Source organism: Tasmannia lanceolata, unplaced genomic scaffold (assembly GCF_043159265.1).
Source record: "Tasmannia lanceolata isolate RefF3 unplaced genomic scaffold, GAP_Taslan_0.1 ptg000019l, whole genome shotgun sequence".
Taxonomy (NCBI): Eukaryota; Viridiplantae; Streptophyta; class Magnoliopsida; order Canellales; family Winteraceae; genus Tasmannia; species Tasmannia lanceolata.
In genome coordinates this window covers 13695428-13707667 of record NW_027518696.1, presented here as the reverse complement: position 1 = coordinate 13707667, position 12240 = coordinate 13695428, and the positions used below count along the sequence as shown (strand labels likewise).

Here is a 12240-nt window from a genome sequence, read left to right as displayed (position 1 = left end):
GGCTTTTCAAAGAGATATCCCAAAATAATCTTCTCTTATTCCGAGTGAAATGATTTTCCACATGTCTTGTTCCTATTGGAACTTATTGGTTCTATTGTCGTAGTAGGATTTATGTGGGGTTTTATTTGCCTAGAATTGAAGGCCTATATAGAGCCATTCGAGCTATGCTATTGATGAATAAAAATTATTGCTTTGAGCTTGTGTAATGTCACTCCTGATGCAACCCAGCTAGTTTAGTTTATTCGGAAGGATGTAAGCTAGCCAATTGCAGAAACCTCTTGATCGCAACTTCTCCTGGACTTTATTTCGAACACCTTTCGGATAATCCAATTTGATGTGGCCTCATGGCCTTCATCCTACTTATCACCACATGAAATTCACCACCCATCTCTCTCTCCATATGTGTAATAGAACCACATGTTATTTACTGATCAATGACATAGCAAGCCCAAGAAGAATTAAAGAAATGACAAAACTCCAGTCACTCATGAATACTAAGCATTCATTAACAACATTGTAGTAATCTGAAAATGATAGAATACCATGGCTTCAATCCATTAACAAGGGGATGGCACTCTAATGGAAGACAATCTAATTCAACTGAAATTTCTGTCGATAGGACAATAGAAAGGAAATTCTACACTACGAAGTTGAATTCCTACTTGCAACAGGGGAAATGGATACCTGGAACACAGGGCGGAGGTACTCGCAATACCTGCGCCTGAGTTTCCACGAAGCTTTGCCCTCAAGGTAGCCGAATCCTCCCCTTCTCAGTCTGGTGTCTCTTCTCTTTTCCTTTTTTTTCCTACTCCCCCAAAATGTTGTTAGGGTTATTGCTGTATTGGGTCTATCTAAAAGACTGTTTTACCCTTATTTACCTTAAATTATGTAAGAGGGATTCTTGGACAGAATTGTCCAAGATCTACTTGGTATTTTTTTTCAGTTGATCAGCAAACATTCATCCCGGGTAGCACTCGAATGGTGAGCTTTGAGCCGTGCGGACCGCCGCAATTGCTTTGGGTGTTCTTTCTTTTGTAGGTATCCGATTCCAATTCCGTGGCAATGTCCCCAACTATGTCTAGCTCTGCGTCAACTCCCTTCATAAGGTGTGATGCTGTATTACTAGGTGTGATGCTTGGGGAAACCGGTGTGATTCTACTCGAGTTACTTCACTTTAATTTTAAACCCCGGATCATTACACCCTAAGCCCACGACTTCCACTGCCTTACCCATGGAACCGTAACCCAACCCCCACCTCCATGACTGTAAATCTTTACTTTTCAGCCATAAAACCTTACTCCTAACCTTTTTACCCTTAGAATTGTAATCTCGCTTTCACCTTCAACAAAAATCCCACCGTTCCCTCTAAAACCTATGGTCAGATCATCCCCTAAACCAAAACCCTTAGTCCCTATAGCCCTGAACCTGTTTCCATCAAACACCAACCTTATGGCTACCTTAAACTCAATATATATATATATATATATATATATATTGAAAGGTATATTTTGAAAGGTACCTATTTATATTTTTTGAAAGGTACCTTTAGCCCAATATGAACGCTAAGAACATTCATCCAATCCAGATCTGGCCCGTGATCTTTCCAGATCTAGACCAGTGCTCCAAAACCCATACTTTTCTCATTAGTCATTACCGATCTTGCAAACTAAAGCCTACAATCCCACTATTTCTTCCTGTATACCTGGAGTCATTTTCCTACTCCTTTAACCCATTCCAGGCCTGTGACAGTTTTTAAAAAGTCATTCCGAAGTCTGTTACAGACTTGCCTATAGCCTGCAGCGAAGTCATGGACCTGTGGTCCACTTCTTTCTTTGATTTACTCTAGCTGAACCTCCTCAAATCTGTCCTAGTATCGCTTGAATCCTTAGATTATTCTACCTGAAACCTCTAAAATCTACTACAGTTATCACAGTGATTGTTACAAATTCTTACCTATGTAGGGCTGTTCGTTCGGTTGAAACCGAACCGAAATAGCTGAAAATAACCGAACCGAAATATTTCGGTTACTGAAAAAAGAAAACTGAAACCGAACTTGAACCGAAACCGAAAAAAAATCGGTTTTTCGGTTTGTTCGGTTATAACCGAATTAATGAATAAGACAAGAACAAGATTATAAATACCCCATTTTAGCTTGTATTTTAGGACCAAAAAATGGAGAAAAGTAGAAAACAAATCATTTTGTACCTTTTAAAACAGAGAGAGTGAAAAATCCCATTTTGTACCTTTTAAAACAGAGATAGTGGTCCGTGGACATGGAGGAGTGGTTAGGTGGTGGCCATGACAGCCGTGGGTGGAGTCACTAAGTTGGAGTCGTGGCCGACGACAATCAGCGGAGTTAGAGTGGTCCTGCGGACGTGGAGGTGTGGCCGCGTGCTGTGGAGATCATATTCTTCTTCAGTTCTCACTTCTCAATCTTAGCCTCTGAAAACCCTAATTTGTAAAGACTACAGGAGAGAGAGAGAGAGAGAGAGAGAGAGAGAGAGAGAGAGAGAGAGAGAGAGAGTGAGTGTTAAAAAGCATAACGTATAAACCCTCATGTAGGCAGCTGTGCTAGTTGTGTTTTGATCTTCTCACCCACCTTATAGGATACACCACATCTGAATGTGATTTGACGTGACAAAAGGCATTAAATACAAGACCACATTTTGCATTAAAAAAAAGTACAAACCCTAGGCAAGTACCCAGCTGTGTTAGTTGTTTTTTGATCCACCTTATAGAATAATACACCACCTCTTAATGTGATTTGACGTGACAAAAGACATTAAATACAAGACCACATTTTGCATTAAAAAAAGGGTTGTATTATACTAATATTGGGCGGAAAAGACAAAACCACATGCCAATATTTAAATTAGTTTGAAAAGTCAAAAAGAGAGTGACATAAAATATATCAAATAACAAATAAATTTTTAAGGGTTTTCTTTTACTGTCATCAATACTTCGGTTGTTCGGTTAAAACCGTCGAATGACATTCAAAGAGTCGCCTTCTACCACTACGTTATCAAGGTGGTTCTTCATAACTAACTCCAGGCCTTTTCATATACTGCACGAATCTCCGCTTCCATATAGAGTTATCGAGGTGACTCTCCACCTTAGTTGTCAATTCTATTTCGAAGGCTGTTCTGTTTGTCTCTTGGATTGGAATGTTGATGCAGAGCCAAAGGGGACAGAAACTAGAATAGGTAAATTCAGACCCTTCTATGATTAGATTTAAGATAAAAACTGATTGATGCACTAGAGTAGGTAGGAGCAAGGCTTAAACTAGAATAGGTAACTTCAGACCTTCCTATGATTAGATTTAAGATAAAAACTGATTGATGCGCTAGAATAGGTAGGAGCAATTCTCAAACTTACAAATTTAGGATATCTATTATGCAAACAGGATAAAACAAGACCACTTGTATGATTAGAATGCCATAAGAATGACGAATAAAACCGTTCGAAAAAAAAAAAAAAAGGACTGATGAATAATCCGTATCTAATCTGATCGTGGGGCTGGAGATGAATCCCTAGATGGATAGGCAATTGGAAAAGGATGAGAATATTGTTTGTCTAGAAGATGATTAGATGAAGAAAGGACAAAAATATAATTTATGATTGTAAAACACGAAGCTAAAGAGAATGAATAAATCTAAACACCTTAGATCAAGTGATAGAGATGGTGATATGCTAGCAACACACTAATAAAACATTGGGCATCACACTAGGGGATCAAGGCCTCACACCTTGGAGTAGAAGGCCTCACACCCACGATTTTGCAAAGGTTTGCAGATTTTTTTTATTGATATAGTCTCATTTTCAATGGCCTAGGGCTCTCACTCACACACACATATGTAGACTTTTCCATGATCTAGACTTGGACTTCTAAACAACTTAAAACACTTCAATTAAAAAGCCCTAACTTTTCGCAACTTCTCAACTGAACGACTCGCAAAAAATAAAACTAGCAATCAAACAAGTCGTGGATATGTGGGCCTCATACCAGTCTTGAACTTCCAAACAAATGCTTGGGATTGCCTATTCTACCCTTCTTATTTCTGCTTTATGTTCTAATCTGATCCATATCATCGATCCTCAATTTGAAAAGACTCGATCTTGAAATGAGAATGGCCATACAATAAGGATTAATACACTACACTGGAATTCTTAAGCAGTGATCCAAGTACGGCTGGTAACCTCTCCATAGAACATGGTACTTCTAGTAAAAACCAATGTTTAAAAACTCGTTGACTCGACTGGAACTCGCCGGAGTCGACTCCCTTTTACCTTGGCCACGTTGCATTGCATCTGCATTCCGCTTTGCATCACATCTGCATTCCGTGTTTTGCCCTACAGAGCCAATAAAAACTCCTTTGGCTCTCCTGAGTTATGACCGTGTCAACCGCGTTCTTGGCCGCGTCCATGTTGAGTCGTCAAGGATTTTTCTTGGCCGCGTTCCACATCACATCCACGTTTTTAAACACTGGTAATAACCACTTCTAGCAGACACAATTGGGTCATCGAATACATCTTCGATGTCTTCTTTAAGCTTTGGAACTAGTGGAAGTTGAACAACTTGCTCATCATCCATTGTAGTAATGGGGAAATTCGATTATATGTGCTGGTCCTTAGGATCTTTCTAACAATTTACTGTTTTGTCTAGGTGCAATTTAGAAGTATGCATTCTTAGGATTTAAACCAATCGTTCGAATCATTCTGTGTATATCCATATTGTTGGTAGAATTTATTTTAAGTTACCACTTATGTTCCTAGGAGATGTTGCTTCATTCTCTCTCTCTATGTATATGCATATTTTTTTTCGGAAGGTAAGCTGGGTATGTGTATGCATATTCAGATATATTATGTATAATGTATTTATATGTACATATGAGTTTTCTTAGTTATTTCCAGGTGGAGAGTATTTAGCCTATATTCAGTTAAAAAATCAGAACCTTTTTCCGTTCTATCACATCTTCACTGTGTGCCTTGTTTTCTCTTGTTGGTTCTTACAGTTCCTTAGGGAAGAGCTTTCCAGAATTGATGAAAGTTGGACAGCTGCCCGATTTGATTCCTTACCTCATGTTGTTCATATATTGACATCAAAGGACCGTGAAGGCGAAATCCAGTTCTTAAAGGAGCAGAGCGATATCATTGAAGAAGTTGTGGATGAAGTTGTTCATGCCTATCATGGCGGTTTCAACAAAGCAATTCAAAATTATTCCCAGGTTTGTTATACTGTTTTCCCTTTCCTTTTAATTGTTTATAATTTAATCCCTCTTTTCTAGATTCTTCTCTGAATTCTTGCATTCTAGAAAAGTTAGCTGATCATCAAAAAGATTTTGTAACTTTCTTTTGAATAATGTAGGCACTGTCATCTTTTTTTTTTCAGGTTCTCTTTATTACATTAAATATCTTAACTTACGAGTTTTTGCCTTCATTTGTGGGTGTTGATTTTGCTATAGAAATGAATATGAAAGAACTCCATTATCAGAAATTTTTGATAATTCTAATCAACTTCATCAAAACGCTAATATACTTTTTTGGTGAAATTGATTATAGGTACCAAACAATCTCCAAAAATATAAATATATTCAGAAATAGCGGTCTATTGCAGTTTTATTGATGTTTGAATGTTCAAATCAATGTTTAAAAACATGCACTAACTACCAAGTCAATGATAGATTCAAGTTTTCTATTATCGAGCAAGTCAAAGGAGCTTTTGAGTGACTTGGTGGGGCAAAACCGAGTCGAATCATGCCAATGATTGACCCTATGAGTTTTCAAAAAAGTGGTCAAAATAGTAGATTAAAAGTGATCTTAGCAAATAAGTAAAACTTGGGGAAATTACTTACGTATCATTTTATCTATGCATTCATATGTATGCATAATGCATACATAGTGTTAAATTTCCACTGAAATCTACTCCAAATAATCGAAATGTTTTCGTTTCCATCCTACAGAAATGCATTCTGAGACTGAAATGTATGCCAAAACCAAGTTTGCAAGTGTATTAGACTATTAGTGATATACTCTACTAGTATGTGTTACCATTTCAAAATAAAAAAAAAAAAAAAAAAATACAATTATACTAGTATGGATTGCAAGTTGAGGAAGATCAAATTTTCGACTCCCCTACGGTTTGCAAAGTACCAGGTTGGGAAATGAATTCAGGAGGCAAAAGGTGAAATGGAACTGAGAAACAAGGAGAAAAAATAGAAGGGAAACGAGAAACAGGGAAGCGATAGAAAATCGTATGCAAAACGTCTTAGAAAATGCATTAGAAACATTTTAGAAGGGAATCACATACAAAACTCAAGGGAAACATGAAGGATGTGTTTTTATTGATTTGGAATTTGTTAATTTCAAATTTCTACAAGCTTTTATGCATAAATGCATGTATTTATATTTTTTCATATTTTTTCTTAAATTAGATTGATAGATATATGATTTTTTTTGAATGGTAGCTAGATGATTTATTTATGTTCTTTACATATTATATTTTTAGCCTATTTTTATTTTTATCATTATGTACTATTGTTTATTTGTTTTCCTTTTTAATATGAATTTTACAATTTTTGGTGCAATTTTTACAAAATATTTTATATACGTTTCTTACACATTTGATATACGTTTTACATGCATTTCTCACACGTTTCACATATTTCATATAAGTTTCCCATATGTTTCACACACTTTTCTCTTATGTTTCACATGCATTTTAGAAACATTTCTCCCATTATTTTTTTTTTCACATTTCGGAGACATTTTTGAAATGCATTTCCTGGGAAATGAGTTTTCCACCTGCACAAGGCATTTCCGACAAGTATACCCTAGAAATACGTAATGGCACGAAAAGATTCGAGTCGAGCCTCCCAAAGCATAACTTTATTTTTTTTCTCCAAAAGTTTATTATATATTCTTCTCAAATTAACATAAATACCATGAATAATGGACCCAGAAAACATAACATAATGCACTTTAAAACATAGCTTAGTGAGTGAATGAAAGAAACTGAGCTAGAGTGAATAAAAGAAACAAAGCTAACTCCCAATGCAGGGCCACTTGTTAATGTCGACCAAGTTTCTAAATGCTTTTCAAACATTCCGAAAACCATTTGCTAGATGATTTATGGCGCACCCATTGATCCATGAAATAATTAGATTCCTCTGCTCCTGCATCAGAAGCGTATTTTATGTTGCTTCCTAAGAAAACCTGTATACCAACTTCTAAAACTAGAGAACTTCTAACAAATACACTCTCTAGTTTCCAATCTCAAGTAAGGACTCCTCCTCATATTACAAGTTACTTAGCCCAGCCAAATATACCACTTTCTCAACTTGAAAAATTTCCTGATTAAGTCTCCAAGTTCTGACCTACAAATGCTTTTCACATTTTATTTCACATGGCATCAAAAGCTACTTAAACTTGACCAAAAATTTAACAAGATTCACTAAAAATAATCATAAATTATAATCACTCGCTTTCCGAATTTTCATTATAAATGGAGCTTTGTGGCCGCTATTGATGTTAGCATGGCATTTGGTTGCCTTCGCGCCTACTTTTGGTGTTCAGTTAACACCCTTTTTCTCTTAAATCATCTTACTAAATTATGGGTTTGTTTATGAATATTGCTTGCATTGTATACATGGCTTAATGGGGGCGATGTAAGCTTCTCCTTCGATTTTTTTTTTGTCTATTGAAAGTATTCTAAGTTATAGTAACTTGTACTATTTGATATCACATAATTATTTTATTGGCTGATCAAATTTGTATGATTTTGTATATGATTGTGCTATACTTATGTCATATTCAAGTGTCACGTGCTGTTGATCCACTCTAATCTGCTGGTTTAGGAGCATTTGATCCTAACACCCATTTTAATGATTATAATATGTATGGCCTTGTATTGCATATGTGATCGTACCATACGGCATGTCATTTTCTAGAGTGTCACCGTGTTGATTAGGAGCATAGGTCTTAATCTTGTAGATCTGTGCATGTTTCTTCCAATCGGCAAAGTTAACCATTGACACTCTTGCACTGTTGATTTTTCTTTCCAGATCTTGCGGTTGTTTAGTGAATCTGCTGAAAGCATTTCAGTCCTGAAGGTTGATTTGGCAGATGCAAAGAAACTTCTGGGCTCTCTTAATAAGCAATTGCATCAGTTTTGGTATCGCTCTGTTACATTGCGGCATATAATTTCACTGCTGGATCAAATAGAGAGTATAGCTAAGGTTTGTAGTTTTCGATTTTGATACAGTTTATTCATTAAACTAAAGTGGGTATATTCGTACTCCTGTCTAGATATAACTTGGGATTTTTGAACATTATGTTTATCTTCTCATGCATGAAATCGATCAATTTAAGGTGGAAATACTTATCATTGTATAGTTAAAGCAGAAGAAGAAAAGGTAGAGTGAAATTTTCGTAAGAATAAGTTTCTTGATGTATGGCCAGTTTTATGCTATCCTTTTTAAGTGACAAATATATAGAATGACACATGAACCTATGTTCACATAAATAAATACCAAAGACAATAAACATATATGTTAAAAAATATGATAGATTAGCTCTTAAAGTAATACTTTTCGTTATTAATTTATTATAGGGCCCATCATTAACTAATAGCATAGATGTATTTTTGTTTTCTTCATTAATTTCTATTAAGGAAGTTGTGAGTTTTGACTTCCAATGCCCATGGACTCTCTCTTTTCCCTTTTATTTCTTCCTAAGATTCACTTATTTCCTTCTATTCCACATCTTTTACCTTGACTTGGTATTAGAGCCAAGATCCACAAGTGCCTTGGTCTGATTTCCTTTCTTTACTTGCTAAAAAAAATCCTAGATCTGAGCTATCATTCTCTTCTATGCTCTTTGGATTAGCCTGAGCAATCTTTCTCTTCTATGCTCTTTGGATTAGTCTTATACTGAGCAAGAACTGGGGATTCTCTTTTATGTGCATAGAAAATCCATGTGGTCCTTTGTTTTTGTGCCCTAGTGAGTGCTATTAGAGTTGTTTCTCTGTCAGTATTAAATCAAGGAGGAATTGGTCCAGAGAAGATCAATGTCTTCTCGAAGTGCTATTCTCTTTCTTTTACCTTGACTTAGTATTAGAGCCAAGATCCACAAGTGCCTTGGTCTGATTTCCTTTCTTTACTTGCTAAAAAAAATCCTAGATCTGAGCTATCATTCTCTTCTATGCTCTTTGGATTAGTCTGAGCAATCTTTCTCTTCTATGCTCTTTGGATTAGTCTTATACTGAGCAAGAACTGGGGATTCTCTTTTATGTGCATAGAAAATCCATGTGGTCCTTTGTTTTTGTGCCCTAGTGAGTGCTATTAGAGTTGTTTCTCTGTCAGTATTAAATCAAGGAGGAATTGGTCCAGAGAAGATCAATGTGGTAATTCCATGCATCAAATGTGACAGTTTTCCTTGGTTTGTGTCTCAATATTTCTATTTGTGTGAATGGTGCCATTTTAAAGTTATGGTGCCCTACTAATGGATTAGTAAGTGCCCTGCCTATTTCATTTGGATTGGTGAATGTGCTGTCTCCAACGTTCAATAAAATTTTTCCCTTGTATTTGAAGGTCAAAAGAAAAAGAGGGCGATTGGTGGCTGACGTAATTATGGTGGACTCTACTATCTAGATTGTAGCCTGGTTGGTGCAACTCTTCAGTGTGCTGTCTCCCCTCGTCTTTGACATTGTCGGGGCTTGGTTACCTGTATCTTTCTCTAATCGTGTGATTTTTAATTTCGTACATACAAAAATCCCTGGGACTCGGCCAAGATCTCATCTCTTTTCACTGTAATATTCCTTCAATCGAGCATCCATCCCTCTCATTTCATCGCTGTTCATTGGAGTTGCCTCTTTCTTTCTCTTCCTCTAGATCAGCTCTCGTTGTCACCTAGCCCATTTCCTCTGTGAGATTAGGTCTTCTAAGTTGTGAGAGACGGAAAACCTAACCCTAACTATCATAAGCTTCTAATAGTCAGTAATAATAATGAATTAGTAATAGCTACCTCTGACCATGTGATGCAGGAGCATCCCCTTTGTCATTATCTACATCAACCCTTGTAGCTCGTTAGTCTAGGACTTTTCATTTGTCTTAGCTTAGTAGTGGTAGTTCGTATATTTTCATGTCATTTTACATTAGCATGGGTAGTTTAGAGACATTTTATTTTCATTAGGGGTATTTTAGACCTTTTATGCTGTGCTAAGGGCTGCCTTTATAAAGCCTCTTCTCTCTCATTTATACACACCTCTTAATGATTTGAAATTTGGGAGAGAAAATTTTCTCTTGTATGTTTTTCTTGGGAGATTGGAATTGTAAGCTATTGATTGTAGCCTTTTCAATTACTCCTATTATTTCATCCCTTGTTGCATGCAAGGGTCGTTGCCGATGATTCCGCGCTTGATCCGATCTCTTTTGTCCCCACGCTCGAAGTAAGATCAAGAACCCTATCTTGTCCAAAATTAAAAAATAAAAATAAAAATAATAATAATTACAGCTTCCGCCGATAGCACGCGATTTCGCTCTACATCACCATGTTGTGTAATGACATCACTTGTATGGGATACTGTGTATTCATACTCTGTATAATATTATTGTATATAAATTTTAATGTACCTAAGGTGAGAGGTTCAATCTAGCTTACATGCCAAATATATATATATATATATATATATATATATATATATATATATATATATATAGAGGAAAGTGTCTCTAGTCTCTCCCCTAGATAAGCTTATCTACTCCTCCCTTTAAAAAACACAGTGGGCCCACGCTGTTTGGATGATCCAAAGCATTCATTTGATAGGTCCTAACATAGATAGGGTGTGCCCAAAAAATCAGCACCAAAGGGTCATCCTAGAACTTCATTTTGTTGGGCACACCGTGTCCAAAATGGACGCATATAAACGTCATTCTGGGTACCACAAGGCACCACAAAACGAAGTTCTAGGATGACCCTTTGGTGCTGATTTTTTGGGCACACCCTATCTATGTTAGGACCTATCAAATGAATGCTTTGGATCATCCAAACAGCGTGGGCCCACTGTGTTTTTTAAAGGGAGGAGTAGATAAGCTTATCTAGGGGAGAGACTAGAGACACTTTCCTCATATATATATATATATATATATATATATATATATATATATATATATATATATAGGAAAAGGATTGTACGCTCGAGTGTACCTAACCTTAGGTACGCTCGAGTGCCAAATCACATGGGTCCCACATTTTTTGTGGTCATCTAAATCATTCATTTGCAAGGCCCCATCATAGATAGGGTGCGTACCAAAAATCAGCTCCATAGGATCATCCTAACCCATCCATTTGTGGAGGTAAAAATGGACAGACACTGTTTGTCCACAAATCTGCCCATTTTGCCCTCCAGTTTTGGAGGGGTTAGGATGATTCAATGGAGCTGATTTTTGGTACACACCCTATCTATGATGGGGCCTTGCAAATTAATGGTTTAGATGACCACAAAAAATGTGGGACCCATGTGATTTGGCACTCGAGCGTAGGTACACTCGAGCGTACAATCCTTTTCTTCATATATATATATATATATATATATATATATATATATATATATATATGGTAGATTGGAAAGATGAAAATACATATGCGCGAATCTACATATTTTTATATGTATGTATATACATGTATACAGTGACATATATACGCATGTATGCATACACGTAAATATACATATAATTATACGTATGAATACACGCATATGTGCGGATATATACATATAAAGGAGAGGAGAAACTAGAACAGAAAGGAATATAATAGAAGAGAGAGGAAGAGAGAAGAAGAAAATGGAACAGAGAGGAAGAGAATAGAGGATAGGAGAGAATAAAAGAGTGGAGAAGGGAGAAAAAGAGAAAAATTCGTGGGGGAGGGGGGAAGGAGAGGAAGAGATAGATTTTTCGATGAGATTTCCGATTGCATGAGATCTTCAGCATTAACCTTTAGGCATATTCGTCGATCGGCAAATGAGGTGGCCGATAACTTGGCTAGATTAGGGGTGTCGAAAGAGTCATTGGCCTTATTTGACTCTCGTCCATCATGATTTTTATTGTTGTTCTTGTATCTATCTTTTTAATGTTTCTCTCCCATCTTGTATCTTGACCATCTCGGTCTCTTTCTCAATAAAATTGGCAATCAATAAAAAAAAATACCATTAAAAAAATCATTGAAAAGAGAGAGAGAGAGAGAGAG

General features: G+C 36.4%; 1 protein-coding gene across 1 annotated transcript in view; it reads left to right on the top strand.

The window, feature by feature from the left end:
- Nucleotides 1-12240, top strand: part of SEC8 (subunit of exocyst complex 8) — an 87107-nt gene that overhangs the window by 1470 nt on the left and 73397 nt on the right. The window contains exons 3-4 of the mRNA XM_077361632.1: nt 5013-5225; nt 8061-8234. Coding sequence (XP_077217747.1) covers nt 5013-5225; nt 8061-8234 — 387 coding nt within the window. The remainder of the gene's footprint in view (nt 1-5012; nt 5226-8060; nt 8235-12240) is intronic.